Source organism: Clupea harengus, chromosome 17, assembly GCF_900700415.2.
Source record: "Clupea harengus chromosome 17, Ch_v2.0.2, whole genome shotgun sequence".
NCBI lineage: Eukaryota > Metazoa > Chordata > Actinopteri > Clupeiformes > Clupeidae > Clupea > Clupea harengus.
This window is the reverse complement of record NC_045168.1, coordinates 18,966,590-18,983,488: the sequence shown is the minus strand read 5'-3', so window position 1 is coordinate 18,983,488 and position 16,899 is coordinate 18,966,590. Positions and strand designations below refer to the sequence as shown.

At 42.3% G+C, this 16,899-nt stretch overlaps 1 protein-coding gene across 1 annotated transcript; it reads right to left on the bottom strand.

Annotated features, from left to right (window-relative positions):
- Positions 1–612: 612 nt before the first annotated feature.
- LOC105897216 (cyclic nucleotide-gated cation channel beta-3-like) lies at positions 613–13,906 on the bottom strand. The gene is made up of 16 exons (XM_031584322.2): positions 13,603–13,906; positions 11,608–11,768; positions 11,196–11,516; positions 10,500–10,708; positions 10,107–10,157; positions 9,825–9,911; positions 8,384–8,448; positions 7,982–8,104; positions 2,897–3,038; positions 2,335–2,494; positions 2,000–2,097; positions 1,786–1,869; positions 1,574–1,692; positions 1,330–1,482; positions 1,006–1,159; positions 613–852 (listed from the first exon to the last, which is right to left on the bottom strand). The coding sequence occupies exons 1-16, from the start codon at positions 13,734–13,736 to the stop codon at positions 832–834; spliced, it is 2,082 nt and encodes a 693-aa protein (XP_031440182.2). The 5' UTR covers positions 13,737–13,906; the 3' UTR covers positions 613–831.
- Between the last annotated feature and the right edge of the window lie 2,993 nt (positions 13,907–16,899).

The following is a 16,899-nucleotide window of genomic DNA, read 5'->3' as shown; positions in this document are numbered from 1 at the left end:
CTGGTCACTGCTACAGTCAGAGCAAGGGGATTACTGCCGTGGCAGAGGAAGAACTCACACACACACACACACACACACACACACACACACAAACACACACACACACACACACACACACACAGAAGGAGACAGGCACAAGTAATACTAGTAAATAGGCAGACAGAAGATGAAAAGGTAAGCATGCATACAGAAGAAGACAGACAAACTCAGACAGGTTCATGGACTTAAACAAGACCACACTACTCCTCTAAAAGGCATTCTGTCATCGTTCTCATTCGACTCATTCCAATCGTTCCCCTTCAACAAATCAGTCATTTCTTGTTGTCTACTCAGTAAGAGAGTAAAAAACACAATGCCCTGATTTCTTAAAAAACAAATCTCTTTATTTCTCTGTTGAAATGTGTATAGGAACAACATGATGTGTTACAACCTTAAGTATAAAAAATACTTGTGGTTTCATATATTTAAATATATACAAATATTTAGTATATTGAATTTATTCTAATAGGCACTGTTCTCCTCTCAAACACTGTGGTTCACCCACTTCTCAAAGTGGAACTGATAAATGGCTGTAACCCTCAGTTTTACAGAAACATACCACTATGATCCAGCTTATGGTGAACTCAGACACAGCTTTTACATATGTATCTGATATCATCTTTCACTCTTTACATTCATCTAAGTACAAGCAGTTTTTTTTCACAAAGCCTCCCAAAACATTTAATACTGTTCACATAAAACTGAAAAAAGCCGATTTCATCTTGTGGTATTGAGATACTGCACACTGAAATCTTTAGTTTCTTTGGTCACTGGAGTTCATGGTTTGGATATTTATGATGAATTAGCAGCAGCCTGTAAAAGAATAAATATGTTTGAGCTGTGGTTGAATATGTTGGTGTGAACTAACCTCTATGTGAAGCATAGGGAGGGGTAAATATCAAATATTTGTTTAAACTACATTAATTTGGAGCTCTAAATATTGGCGGTTTTCTGATATTTCTTTACCTTCATCCTTTCCAAGAGGCTTTGTTTGTTAAGCCCAGGTCCGAAAGCGCGGAGAAACTTTGGGGTGGGGGGTTTGGGTCCGAACAGAGTCAGCCCCTTCTTCTTGTCCTCTGCCGCCTTGGCAGCCGCCGGACCCTTCGCTTTCATCAGTAGCCTGAAATGGAAAATTCACATTAGTCATTGCAGTCTTCTCTTAAGACTGAAATACAAACACTGTGCCTGATCATCATTGGAGACGTCGGAATGAGTAATTTCACCAGGTCTGGATGTAATTGGTTGTCACTCTATTGACCTATGACCTCACAGCCACACAGGACTACTTACTTCCCCTTCCTGGCCAGCACCTTCTGGGACGCTGGGTAGTGGACCAGGATGTCAAACAGATCTTTCTTCTCCAGCACGAAGAGGTTGGCAAAGCCGTGGGCCTTTACATTCGCTGTTCTGCGGTTGCCACCATTGGCTGATGACTGCAACAGACTGTGGAAAAAGCCAGATGATTTCACTTTCAGGGTATTAAATGAAGATATGCTAAAAAAAAGCTATGCTAATAATAGCATGCTGCTATTACCTGATCTCCCCAAACACACATCCTGCCTTCAGTGTTACGAAGACGATGGAATTATCTGGACCTCCCACCACCTGCACAGCCCCTTCTTTGATGATGTACATCTCCTTACCGATGTCTCCCTGCACATAAAATGTGTGGTCAGATGGAAGAGGGGCTGTTAAAACTCAGAGCCTTTCCTCACTATAGGGGAGAATGATTTCTCAGAACCTCACCTTCTTCACCACAAAGTCTCCAGGCAAGTAGATAATGGACTTGAGCCTCAGTAACATGTCCACAAGCATCTGGCCATCACAGCCCTGGGTAAAAAAAGTGTTATTGCAGAGAGTATATTTCTAATCACCTCAATTCATTACACACACACACACACACACACACACACACACACACACACACACTGGCCAAGTGAATGTTGTGTTGATGTCCAACCTTGAAGAGTTCTATCTTCTGGAAGGTGGTCAGGTTGATGTCCACAGCAATGGCTGTTTTCATGACCAGGGGCATTTTGTCCAGCAGCTCTGACTCATCTGAGTAGGGAGACAGTCCACCAATCACAACACAGCCTCCCACAAATCTCAGGAAAAAAAATGAAAACATTTTCTGATCCCAGCAATCAGAATAATGTAATAATTTAGCATCAAGTTATAGTACTATCTGAGGCTCTCTAGTCCCCTCATAAGATACCCCCCCCCAGCCCCAGGCTGTCACATCCAAACCTTTGGGGATATCCACACAAAAGTTGTTCCTTCTTAGAATGGACTTACCCAGCATGCCCTGAGCGTCCCAGGTGTAGTTGTACCAGGTGCGCACACGGATCTGCACCAGCTTGGGAATGTTGTTGTTCACCATATAGGACACACAGTTGTCCATGGAGTTGCGGAAATAGGTCTGACCAGCGGTGGCTGCCCCGATGACATCCCTCATCTGTAGACAACAGCATAACCTTAGGCAAACCCAATGGGCAGACTCTCCCTCTCACGCACACACACTCACTCACACAATTTAGCATAAATACGTATATGAACAAACAGACAGCTACATCTTACTGTGGACAGGTGTAGGCATATTGGAAAGGTAGAGTGAAATTAGATGTTAGAAAAGGAATGGTTCTGCCACTCGTAAGGAAAGTAACTTAACTTTGGAGTAACTTAATGCCTATAAACTTTAATTCCAGTAGAGATTGTGGTCCACAGTGCTTACACATTTCTCACCAGCCATATGTCTATTCTGAGGTTCTAGGGGGGTCTAGAAGTTCTATGACCTAGTAGATCTCCAGTTGTACTGATTGCCAGCTGGGGAGCCTCACTGTCCTGGGAAGCATTTTACCTGTCCAATTAAGCTTGAGAATACAAAGACACCAACGAAAAAGTTTGACATCTGAAACGTGATCTCAAAGACTGTGTGTGGCTCAGGAAGTCCTCCAATATTGATAAGTGTTCGCACAGCAAAATAATAACAGCGCAGGTACCTGAAGGGAGATAGGGGAGAAAGAGAAAAACAGGCAGATTTGCAGTCAGCAATGTTCCTTACCAAACAAGTGCTTGCAATATAAACAATGTCACGCTTGTAAGAAAAGCATTCTTAGCTCGCAGGCACACTGATCAGCTTTTCTCCAGTCAGAAGCAAAAAGCTGCAGCAAAGGACACAGAGAACACAGAGGAGGAGAAGGTACAGAGGCAGCTGTAGTGCTCCAAACACACTGGTCATGTCTACTACCGCGCACCTGTGCACTTCAAACACTGACTTTCAGTGCTTAGGGCGTTCACACACTGACAGAACCAGCAGAATTCAGGACACTGAAAGTACTGCAAACGGTCAAAAAAATGCAGTGTGAAAGATGGACACAATCTTGGCTACGTAGCGGAGGAGGAGGAGCCCTTTCCGGCAGCTTTTCAGTTTGGAAAGTTGGCTGACTGACGCCTCGCAAATTACTCCAACCATTATTGCTGGTTACAATAACTGTTTTATCTGATAGTACAGTGTCTATTTCTCTTTAACTTAAAAAAATCTAAGCGAGAAAACGCTAAAAGATTGATACATTTACATACAAAACAATGCTGTCAGCGGAGTTTGGTCCACCATCTTTGTTTAAAATGTCCAGTTGGCCGGAGGAAGCTGGCTGGAATACTTATCGATAAAACTTAAATTATGTTTAATTTTTTAATACCATGTATGCGACCTAAAGTTAATGTTCTGTTTAGTTGGCCACGGGTTTCTATATTTCCTCACGTAGATCAAACGAGTGGCAATGCAGTTCATGACGGGAGTTGACTAGCTACTACACTGATATATACTTACCAGTTGCCATGACAACTGTAGCAGAGACAGCTAGTAGTGAGTTAGCTAGCTGCTACACGAACTTGCTTAGTCAAGAGCTAATTTAGTTTTTTTGTTTTCAAGTGGCACGTCTTCTACAGAACACAAAATACAAAACCAGCACTACATTACAGTCTCAGTTAATGATGCAACTACGGATTTTCTATATTTCCTCACGTAGATCAAACGAGCAGGCAATGCAGCTCATGATAGGAGTTGACTAGCATAACAACTGTAGCAGTACCTCAGGACAGCTAGTAGCTAGTGCTAGTTAGCTAGCGGCTACACGAACTTGCTTAGTCAACAGCTAATTTTAAGTGTGATATCACACAAAAACAACAAGCCAGATTGAAAGAGTTCATGTATACTAGGCAGACAAACCAACACATTTTGATGGATGAAATCTTTCTTTATTATTTTTAATTGGTTTGTTATTTGGTCTGTTGTCTCCAACTCTCCCCGTATTTCCTCATATATTTTAGCTTTCCTTAGGCTGCGTTCACATTTGACCTATTTTTTTTTAGAAAACAGCGACTTTTGGGCGCTTCAGAATTCATGGATACCATGTGACGTCACTGTGTTTAAGCGCCGCCATATTTGTGTCCGACACAGACACATTACGGTCAATTGTATTCTATTCCTAAAGATGTAGGGGATGACTGACCTGTTAAGTGAAATGCAGCACGTTGATACAATCGTGAATAATTGCTGTGTCTTATCAAAGCTATACTATCCTGAGCAAGCTACAGTGCTAATAGCTAACGAGCTGTTTACGGTCACAACCCACAGAAAGCTCAAAATGCTCGGTATATGTTGTGCTGTTGGATGCGACAACAGTCGCCAAAGAAAACCTAGATATACAATTGATACAATCGTGAATAGTTGCTGTGTCTTAGCACTCTACTGAGCAAGCTAGAGTGCTAATAGTTAGCGGCTGTTTAGCCCTTTAGCTAGGGCTTTAGCTACAAAAAGGCACTTGACGTCACCCAGCGCTTTTCTGAAAAGTTGAGAAAATTGAACTCAAAAGGGCGTCGGGAGTTGCGCTATTTTTAGAAGTTTTTAAAAGGCGGCCGTTTTTTAAAAAGGCGTCGTTCTTTTCCCTTTTCCCATAGGGTTGCATGTAAAAAAGGCGCTGGCGGCTGAAAAAAGAAGTCAAGTGTGAACGCGGCCTTACTGCCTTTTCAATTTTGTCTGGCATTAATGTTGATGACTAAATCGCTTTCAAGGTATTTATTTCATCCGTGGTCCACTGCTGGATGTATTTTTCATTTATGTTTTCACCGTTTTCACTCATCATCTTGGTGGACGGCTGGAAAAAAAATGGCGGCGGAAATTTCTGTTGCTGGTGGGGTAGCTCCGCCCATAACCTCTGTGACATTGGTGGTGCCCGATTTTGGGCCCAGCAACTTCAGGGAGCCGTGCCGGTGCTGGATTCTCAGCACCAGCAGCAAAATGTTTGTCGAAACGCGCAGAACTGGTGCCAGATAAGGCACAGGCCCAGCACCGGCACCGACATCATGTTGGTGGAAACAAGGTATCAGTGTTCCATTTGAGACAACACTAATCAGCGACAGAACGCACTACAGATGTAAGTGCTTAGTGTGCACTACGCACTGTATTGCAGTGTACTTCGTAAAGTGCGCGGTAGTAGACATAGCTACTGTAAGGGCCCGTCACACCGAGACGCGTCGCTACAGGCGCAGCCTCTTCAAAAAACGCCTTGGCAGACTGCGCTGGGCAAAAAATGGATTCAAGCAGACTTCGAATTGTATAGTTCCTCGTAGTTAAATACAGCTAAAATCTATATTTGCCATCGCCATTTTCATTTGTATTTGCCGCCGTTCATACCACCAGCATCAAAACAGGAAGGAAGTGGTAAAGAAGTAAAGCCTGCCTCTTGCTTGATCTGATTGGCTGCCTGGGCCGAGTGTGACATTGATGAGCTGTGCGACTCTACGCCTTGCACTGAAAAGTTGAGAATATTTTAACTTATATGCGCCTAAAAACCACTAGAAAAACGCAAAGCGCAGCGCATAAAAGGCACACATGAAAGGCACGCCGTACCATAGGAAAACAATGGTTTTGCTAGCGACGCGTTTCTAGAAGCTAGAGGCCCCTAAGGGCGCGATCACATGAGAGGTGTTGCTATAGGCGCAGACGCTTAAAAAATGCCTCTGCAAATCGCACCGGGCAAAACAGCCTGGTCAAATCGTGATCGACCAAATCAAATCGTGATGTTGGAAAAAAAATCGAATGATATAGTCATCGGAATTAAATACCGCTAAATATCAACCTTTCGCCTGCATTTGCTATTGTCCCACCGTTCCCATAGACAGATATACATTTATATATGTCTATGACCGTTCCTACCACATCTACCGGCATCAAAACAGGAAGGAAGTGGTAAAGTAGTAAAGCCCGCCTATTGCTTGATCTGATTGGCTGCCTAGGCCGAGTGTGACATTGATGGGCTGTGCGACTCCGTGCCTTGCGAATATTGAGAATATTTTAACTTTTATGCGCACCTAAAAAACGTCTTTTTCTGATAAAAACTGGTGGTCAGAGCGCTTTTTCATGTAGAAAAAAACGCTGTTGAAAAATACACTTGAGAGTGTATTTTGCTACCATAACAACTTATGCTAATGCAGAGATAACTTTAGCTAACAGGCTAATTTTGCTAGTATCTGCATCAAACACTAACACTAACCAGAAACTCTTAACCCTAACTCTAGACCTGTCCAGTTTTACTCCACGAATGAATATTGGTGATACAGTTTAACTGTCATGTCATAGAGTTTACTGTGCTCAGTTCGAACATAATACGCTAAATACCTAAATTCTCAATTTTTTTAAATGCAATGGGACGCCACACAGGTGTTGCTGCTCCTCTTGTGATTGGTCACAGCTGTGAAAAAAGCATAGGGTGTTTTTTTCGTAAGAAGTTGAACTTTTATCAACCGAGAAAAATGCCCTGAAGGCAATAGGGGCCACTCCACCGCAACACAAAATCTAAATCCAAATCCACAGTGTCTACACACAGGGGCAAAATACAGAAACTCAGAGCCAAAATAAAAACACAAATGCAAAACTTTGATTTTGCTTTCAAATTACACAAGTGTGATATGAAAAAGAGCTCCCTTCACTGGCACAGTCACGGACCAACCATTAATCTGAACTAAAGCATTTATCTGTCCATAGCCATGACGTTATGGTGGATGCAGATGGAAGTGAATAAGATCTCGCTAGCTGTCTCGGCAACCAATGCCATTACAGCTTTACTTCTTTCTATTCGTTGTTCCAATGCATTGGAGTGACCCTGCATGTTATGACAGACTAGGAACCTCACATGGACCCAATCACAATGATTAGGCCCGAGTGGTCAAATACATCACTCCATTGCCATAGCTCAAAGCCTCAGACCCACAGTACCGGCACCAAATGCACCTAATCTGAACCAGACCAAAAATTGCGAGAGCTCAGAATTGGAAGCCTAGGCCCAGCCAATGAACAATGAGGACAAAGCAGGAGAACACGCATCGCAACACAAATTGCAGAACAAACATTTTGAGCCAAGCCAAGGCTCAGTCACGAGAAGCATGAGCAGAAAGCAGGATAAGGTTACAAATGCTTGCAGGCAACGACAGGGAATAGATGTTCTACCTGTCCGAGAATTGTGGACAAAAAAAGGGACCCAAAAAAGTAGTTCCCCATCTGAAAGAACTGACCGAAAATTGTCTCTGGGAACGGCAGCTCTGCTATCATTAGCAGGGATTTCTCCGCATAGAAGAAACAGGTCAAGTAGCTATTACAGAACAACGGTCGAGAAGGAGAAAGAGAAAAAGAGATGGAAATGGACAGGTCAGAGGAAGCCATATGCGTAAAACATATGTAGAGGACATAAGGGGGGGGGGGGGGGGGGGGGGGGGGGCGGACGTGGTGGGAACAGGGCAAAATAGAAAGAGAAAACAATTCAGCCCCCACAATTCAGTATAGTTATGATGCTTTATTATTAAATGAATAACTGATGTTCTAATTAATGTGTGTTTAGTTGTGTGTATGTGTGTGTTGCACTGTGTAAGTAATGAGTTCACTTACGCACTGCCCTTTCCACTGTAGACCCATTTGGTGGTTCCAATACCTTCATAGGCTGAAGCCACATAGTAGACACAGGCATTGAGGTGCAGAATGAAAAGCAGATAGCCAATGGTGCGGATGACTCTGAGGGGCAGATTAGGGCAGACTGCTGAGCACTGGGCAGAAAAGTCTCTTTAAAATGAATAACAAAGGACGAGCAGCAGGCAAGGTTGTAATGCTTACACTTTGTGTGAATACTGGTGTTATGGGCATTCAGCTTATGTACAGTCAAACTCGGTACAAGCAAAGAGCCTTAAGTATTGCTTTCAACAAGAGGCACATAGAACAGAAAATAAAACCCCCAAAGTGCTTGTGTTTGAATTCTATAAGCAGGGAAAAAGGCCTGAAAAGAGCTTCCCATACCTCCAGATGTAAGCCTTGGTCATGATCCCCTCCAGCCGGTCACTGAACTCATCGAAGGCCTCGGACTGCAGGAGCACAGGAATCAGCAGTTAGTGCTTGACTTGAAACACAACCGTGATCCAGACCCTTATCCTCAAACCCCACCACTCAAGACCTCCGTCTGTGAGGGCAAGCAAGTCACCTTGTGAGTATAACACACTATAACATCAATGAACAACACATGCAGAATTCTTCTTTTTTGTTCTGTTTGAGTTATTTTTTTAATTGTCATAGACTGAAGGCATACATAGATTATTGGATGGTGTTATGGATGGTATTATGCAGTTAAAAAGCTCATATACATTTCATATACAGAGGCAATTCAATGTGCTTTACATGCATAAAAGCAAAAGAAACCTCCTAAAGAAAAACAAAGTGAAAAATATATAATTAAAATTAAATGATGAAATATTAATTTATAAGCAGTAAGAGTGGAGTGCACGTTTAGAGTTAAATTATAGGCAATTAAAGTGAAATGTTTTCGACCTAGATTTAAAAATGTAGTAGCCTGGGTGCCAGCACAAACTTAGCCCTGCCCACAACATTTGAGGTCGGGAAGTTCGGTCTGGCACTGCTCCGTTGGGGAGAAATTATCCAAAATCAAAAATTGTTCGGACCAATCAAATTGTCAGGGCGGGCTTTATACGATGATGGACAGATGATCAACAGTAACGTAATCAACCACGTCACCAAAGAGCGCTTGGGTTGAATTCGTTTTCAACAAACATGGCTGCCGCTGGAGAGCTGAGTAGATAGATTCTGCCATCAAGTCTGTTTTAGAGGACATCGACAGCGCATTCATTTAAAAAGAGGAACAGAGAAACGCGATCAAGGCATTTGTCGATCGAAAAGATGTTTTTGCCGTCCTTCCTACGGGATTCGGTAAAAGTTTAATTTATCAGCTGGCCCGGTTGGCCTGGCCTGGCCTGGTTCGGTTGAAACACGCCCCATAATCACAGCCCAATGGAGCAGTATCAGACTCATATTCTGACTAGAATTATGAGTATGACAACGTCAGGCTAAAAATTTAGAGACATTCAGTGACTCTGTCTCATTGGTTTTTAGAGTTGAGGTGTCTGCTAATGCTAATTCTCTTCGCTTCGCTGCCAAACAAAATAATCTCTGTTTTGTCCTTATTTGGTTCTGTTTTGTCCAACATTTTGGCTAATCCCTCCATTTATTCTTTGCTCTAAACAATTACACAGTGAGTCTACTGAGCTGTAGTCATCAGTTGAGAAAGACAGCTATATCTGTGTATCATCTGCATAACTGTGGTAATCAGTGTTGTACCAGCATCCAGTACGACCTTCACTGAATGCAGCTCTGCCGCATGATATGTACATAACCCCAGAAAGAAATGGGGAAAGAAAATAATCTGAAATGGGGAAACAGATGGACATACCCGCAGCAGGCGATTGGCTCTGAAAATGGACTTGAACCCAAAGGGGATGTAGAGCAGGTCGAAGGGCGCAACGGCTAACAGTGCATTCTGTTGAAGAAAGAGAGTAAAATCAGTTTAGTCAGTATACTAAGGAACACTGAGATCTACACAAACACACACACACACACACACATATTTACATATGCACACACTCAAATAATGATATATAATCTATCACTGAAATCTCACACATAACACTAACACACAACACCCATAGTGTATTACTCCACGCGTGTTTAGTACCTGGAACTTTTTGGATTCCCTGTAGTGTTTCTTCGTTTGAACTCGGTCATACTGGGGAAAAAGGTATGATAATCTTTGAAAGAGATTCTCCCATTTTAAATCTAGCCACATGATCCCTTTATTGAAATAGTACAATTATTTATATTATTGAGTTTCACCCCGTCATAGCAAGTTCTCTCTCCTCCATCGCTCAGACTTGACTGTCTAAAGCCCCTCATACTTTAAACCACACCTCAAGACAACAAGACATGCCAACAAATTCCTTAAATGCATGTAGAAGGCATTGATTCTTATCAACTCTCAGATTCTTAAACTAAACACGCATATTAACCTAAACAGGATTACTCCTTCACCGTCCTAACTACAACCCACAACATTTAGTCTCTCACTCACTATAATGTCACCGCCCTTCACAAACTGCAAGCGTTGCTGGAAAATGATCATGTCAATGATGTAGATGGAATCTGCAATCAGGTCAAATGCGAACCAGATAGGGATGGCCTCTGGTGTGTGATAAGGGAAGGCCATGCGAGCAGGGATAAACCAGAGGTTGTAGTTGAAGGCAATGGTCAGCACACCCAACCAGGCAATGTAGCGGCGATCTGCAGAGAGAGAGAGCGAGGAGAGGTAGAGGAAAGAGGGGACACAGTGCAAGTGAGCGTCAGAGAGAGCAGGCGAAAGAGATGGGAGAATTTTACAGAGCACAGTTCTAATCAGAGGAGAATCTGTTCACATAGACCGGTACCGGTATGTTAGATTAGATTAGAACTAGAGAAGAGAACTAGATTGAAGAATTGATGATCAAACTTGGAGATTTCGGACTGATACACCTAATAAACCTAGAACAGATACAGAGAAAGCTTGTAGTAAAACACAAAACTATTTACACAGCTTACCTTTACATTTTCCAATATATTTAGTAGACACTTTTATCCAAAGCTTGAAGTGTTGTAGAGTTATAATTGTATCAGTATGGGTGCTCCCTGGGCATCAAACTGGGTGGTATTTTCAGCAACTTGCCCTACTGGTTTGGCCACAGGAATACTTGTTTATTTCAAACATCAAATAATCCTGACCCTGCCATCTCACCTGTGAAAGGGTCCACGGAGGTTCCGAGATGCTTGTCCATCGCGTCCTCTATGGGATTCAGGAGAACATCCACACACGTACATGAGATCTTTGGGCAGAAGGATTTTTCTATGGGTTTGGCCTCTTCTGGTGGCTCCTCCTCTTTCTTTTTCTTTTCCTCCTCCTCTTTCTGTTTCTTTGCCTCCTCATCTTTTTTCTTCTTCTCTTCTGCGTCCTTTTTTTTCTTTTCCTCTGCCTCCTTCTTCTTCTGCTCCGCTTCCTCTTGCCTCCTTTTGTCTTCCTCCAGTTTGAGTTTATACCCCTCCTTTGTGTACAGTGGCGCTATGTGAAGTGAGAGTTGAAGTAGACTTAGGAGCAGGAACTAAGAATGTAAAAGTATACTTGAGCTCTAAAGGTCATAGGTCATACTTACTGGCTGGAGGGCTCATCTCAGGGGAAGAGGCGAATGGGTCCTTAACCTTATCCTTGTAGATATCTGTTCGCTCCTTCATTCTTAGGACAATATCACGAAGGAGCTGATCCGCATACCTGTTTATCACTGTAGGCCGTGGTGCAGGTGGCTCCTCCTCCTGCCTGCAACAACAGAACATGAACACCTGAAATGTGTTTCCATTTTTTCATTACAAACACTGACACAGACATCAAAAACACAAATATTACACATTTACCAAGTTAATATTAATGTAATGTCATGCCCATGACAAGAAACTACACCTAAAAAAACAGAATCCTCTGCAATGATGGTTTTCACCATAAAACCAAATAGCCCTTGATTTGGACTGAGAGAGTGTTTCCCCCTACTGGACAGTAGTAGGACTTACAGCCTCCCATACAAATCTCATCAGATTGAAGTTGTACGATCATCTCAGGTCCATACTACTGAGCACCAGTGGAAAAGCAATGAATCACAATAATGGAACATTTTGTTATAACACAGAGCCATTAGGAACATCTATTATACTTACTTCCTGAGAAATATTTAAATGAAAGCATTCACCATCAACAGTCCACAGACACCCTTGAGCCATGATATTCTAAATTCTGTTTAACAGATATCGATTTATTTTTCTTTTCTGCAATGATTCATATGGGGTCTCCTGTCACTAATTAGTTTCATGCAACAATAAACTATAAATTATAAACTAAACAGTTGATGAAACACCATGTTAATGGATTTCATTTCTACTCTACTGTACTCTACTCAGATGACTTCAAAGGAGAGACGTGAAACTCCCTCACAGCGCTCTCACTCCAACACATTGAAAAAAAAATTCTGGGTCCTGTTGGCTCACAGTCTCCTCAGAGGGCCCGGTAATCCCGGGACCTGTTAATTCACTAATCTAATTTGTGTGCATCATGTAATCTGCTGAAAGGTGTGTGTGCTGCGAGTTGCACACAGGTGAATACTGCCAACCCTGCCAAAACAAACTCATTCATTTAATGAACTAATTACTCACACATAAATCTGCTCTCAGACCTTCAAGGCTTAATGAGATATTAGTCTTGGATGGTACAAATAAACGTCCTGGATGAACTGATATAAATATACACTGATTGAAGCGATATAAACACTCTCAGAGCCATCTGTTCAATACCTACTCACCAGATCAACTAACGTAAACCCTGAGGATGGACTAACGCTGTGTATAAATAAAGGATCTACAAGCTACTCATCTCCTTGATATTTATTTATATTTCTTTTACATGGGAAAGTGAAGTCAGCTTTTTCATTGGCACCCCTCAGGCACTGGGCCCATGACCTCATCTCCATGCTCAATCAGCTGAGAAACACAAGATATGGCAATATGCTCTGAACCCAAGTAATCAGCTGATATGAAAAAAGACAAGATAGGAAGGGTTTGTGTGTGCGTGTGTGTGATTATGTGTGTGTGTGTGTGTGTGTGTGTGTTTAAGAGAATGTGTGTGTGTGTGTGTGTGTGTGTGTGTGTGTGTGTGTGTGTGTAAGAGAATGTGTGTGTGTGTGTGTGTGTGTGTGTGTGTGTGTGTGTGTGTGTGTGTGTGTGTGTGCGCCTTGTTTTGGAGTTGCTTTGTGCAAAGTGAAGAAAGATAAGTGAAGTGTGGGGTACTGGTGTGTCAGACACATATTAAAACATACGGTGCACTTAGAGGCTGGTCTAAGATGGGTGAAACTGATTAGACATTGAACTAAGTTGGAAATTGTCAAACCATTTCAAATCCTACAGAAGCATGAGGCGGGAGATGGTCGTTCTGTGCACATGACGGTGTTGTTATGAAGTTAAAGGAAGACTGTCATGCACGATCAACGTTTTTCTCAAATCTGTTCTCAGAGCTGTTCTTTTGTCTTGAAGTCACATTTTGGTCCTGTGTGAATAGGTGTAGCCTAACCCCCTTGAACCCATCAACCCTCCTTTGGTTTGTTTCTTACCCTTCGCCCCCCTCCCCTGGTGGCTTGTCTCCACCAGGTGCAGGAGCCGGGGCTGGGGCAGCCGTGGGGGCAGGTGCAGGTGCAGGAGCGGCCGCAGGGGCAGGGGCAGACTCTGTAGAAGGGAGGCACAGCATACTTGATGAAGACCTGGTGCTACTTTTAAAAAACACTGCTGTTAAAGTTAAACAGATGCATTTTCTAGTGCTGTTCTGTAAGTTATTGTATGTGCTGTCTTACTGGATTACATAATGTATTCTACACATACAGCCACACACCTCATGGCAGGTTAGCTAAACAGACTACTGTTTTTAGACCCCAAATTAGCATAACACGTTTTGTCCGGGATTCTGACTTTGAAACTCTATTAGGTACCATGTGAAACTCCATTTGAACAGAGCTTAGTCATACCAAATCTTGAGCTTTTTTCCTGAGCAATATAAGTGTGTTTGGTTTGCTGACAATTAAAGCAATTTCTGTAGTTGCTCATAAGAGAAATGAACAGATCACGCACGAGAGAAAAGCTTGTACACACGAGTCATCACAGTCACAATTATGACATGAGGCTTGAGTCCAGACTTATTTACCTGCTGGTTTCTCATCTTTCTTCTCTTCATTAGGTTTCTCTTCAGGCTTATCCTCCTGCAAACAACACAAGCAACCAGGCTTAACATAAGGTAAGGACATTTGTTCAGTTCCCACCAAAATCAGCTCAGGAGTTCCTCATTTGCATTCTTGAAACTGATCTTGATAAAAAAAATACGTTACTGCGGCATAGTAGAGTGATATAGATTCAATTTAATTGTATTCATGTATATTGCACCATTGTCTTAAAGCAGCAATAAGGATTTATGTTCCAAAACTACCAAGCTAACTACCTAAAAGGTATGCAACAACCTTGCAAACACCACCAACAGCCCAGTTGACACTGATAGAAGCTATCCAACACAACTGGTGTCTTTTGGCAGTATTGCTGGCAATGTCAGCGGTGTGAATGCTTTTCTTCCAATTTTGCTGGGTGTTCCAGCCCGGAACACAGAACTGCATAGGGCATATCCTGGCTGGCTAGTGAGAAAGACACAGGTGTTTATCGGTCCTTTACATGACCATATGCTATAAAAATGTATTTAAGGATGGTACCAAAACTACCTGCGTATAAAACCATACCTCAAAAAGTGTCAAATTGTTATAGTGTTACTTTAAAGAGCTTTACTACCCAAGACCTAAACCCCCTGGCACACCGTGCATGTGACAAGGGGAAAAAATCCCTGTATTGAGTATTCTGTATAGAGTTTTTAAAGACTTTTAAAGGCCTCAACACAGACAAGTACAAATTGTCTACACACAACTAAACCACTCTACACTAAATCACACAGAAGATCCACTGTAAGTTACCCCTACTTAGCAGCACTTGAAACTAAAGTCCCAGCCCATAAAATTGTCATATTCATATAACTCACAACTCAGCATCACCCAACTCAACAAAACTCTATATCCATTACCAACTTCAAAACCCTTCAATTTTGAAAACATGTCTACACCCTAATGTCAAAATGCTATACCTCAGTTATGTTCACTGGGATTCTGCTCAGTCAGCCAACTCTCAGAAAGACCGATGCAATCCTATTAAAAGATGCTCTCTCCTTTTTCACCTCACACACTCTACACAACCATTATGCACCTTCAGCATATCCCCAGAGGAAGGACTGTGCATGTAATTTCTTTGTGCACGTACTTTCTTTGCTGTTAAGCACTTTGAGCTGCATTGTTTTGAATGAAAGGTGCTTTACAAATAAAGTTTATTATTATTGTTATTATTTGAGCTACACCTGAGTTGGTATGCATGGAAATGTAATGCCACATAATCAAACCACATAAAAGCATCTAATTCCATACCATTTTAATTTGACACAAAACTATATATCCATTATCAATCAGCCCCATTTGATTTTTTCCCACACCATCCAAACCAAGTAAGAAAATTAAGAATAGCCCACCAATTCAGATGGCTACAATAATGAAATCCCCTGCCAATTCAATTCAACTTCCAAAAAAACTCACTACCTATTAAAACCCACTTTTCTACAGAAACAATAATCTTCTGATGCTTCATACAGCTGTGTCAAAAGAAAACTCCTCTTCATGCGAGATGCTCTAAATCCAGCTCTACACCAGCCTTCTCATCACCTTGTGGACGTGCAGTTTACAGTTTATCTCTGCTGAACTAGAAAACACTAACAGGTACACTACGTAAAAGCAGAAACTTAAAATGTTTCACAATTTTAACCTCTCATCTAACACATACTTTACATTAACATTTACATGTAGTCATTTAGCAGACGCTTATCCAAAGCGACGTACAATGTGCACACACAAAATGCAAATACACAATACATACATACACAATACATACATACACAATACAAATGTCTTTATTACTCTATTACTAAGTGAGAATCAGTGGGAGCCTCACCTTGGCAGGTTCAGGAGCAGGAGCAGGAGCAGGAGCAGGAGCAGGAGCAGGGGCTGGGGAGGCTGCTCGAGGTGGGTCAGTAACCGGAGGCGTGGGCCCCTTCAGAACACTCTTCAGCTTGCTGAACATCTTTGAGAGGCTGCTGCGAGCGCGCTTCTCCTCCTCACTCTGCCTCACTGCTGTTGTCCTTAGCCACGCTTTGCCTGATGCTATTAGTGCTTTTAGACCCACTAATTCCCCTCGCATCTCTACCACTGCTCGGTCCTTAAGTCCCCCCCCCAGCTAACAGACCCTACCCCCCAGTAGGAGAGCTGAGTGCACCACTAGAGATCATCCCATGGCCCCTCATTGATGTCAACGGGGATTGACCCACTCTAATAGAGCAGATTGGGACTCACTGTAAGTATGACTTACAGAGCTGAGCACACACTGGAAGGTCCCACTTATAACTCACTGATCCCTGGACAACATAGAGCTTGTGTATTTCATTGATTGTACTCACAGAGAGGTCCTTACATTTATTAAACTCTCTTCAATGTATTGCTGTGTTAACTGGAGAGAGAAAAGATCCAGGGTAGGTTTTATGTGCATATATGCCTCTGTATGATCTCAACTCTGTAATTTATGAAGTATTAAAGAAGTGAAGAAATATGTTTTACCTTAATTACAAGTTCAATAACACTATATTGTAGCATGCAAGGGGGTACGGCGCTTCCATGTGTGTAATAGTTTGCCCCATAATGCTTTGCGGAATGTTACGTTACCACCAACACCAGCAGGTATGAGTGTTCATCATTTACAAAACCCATAAAAAGGACTGTGGTCAT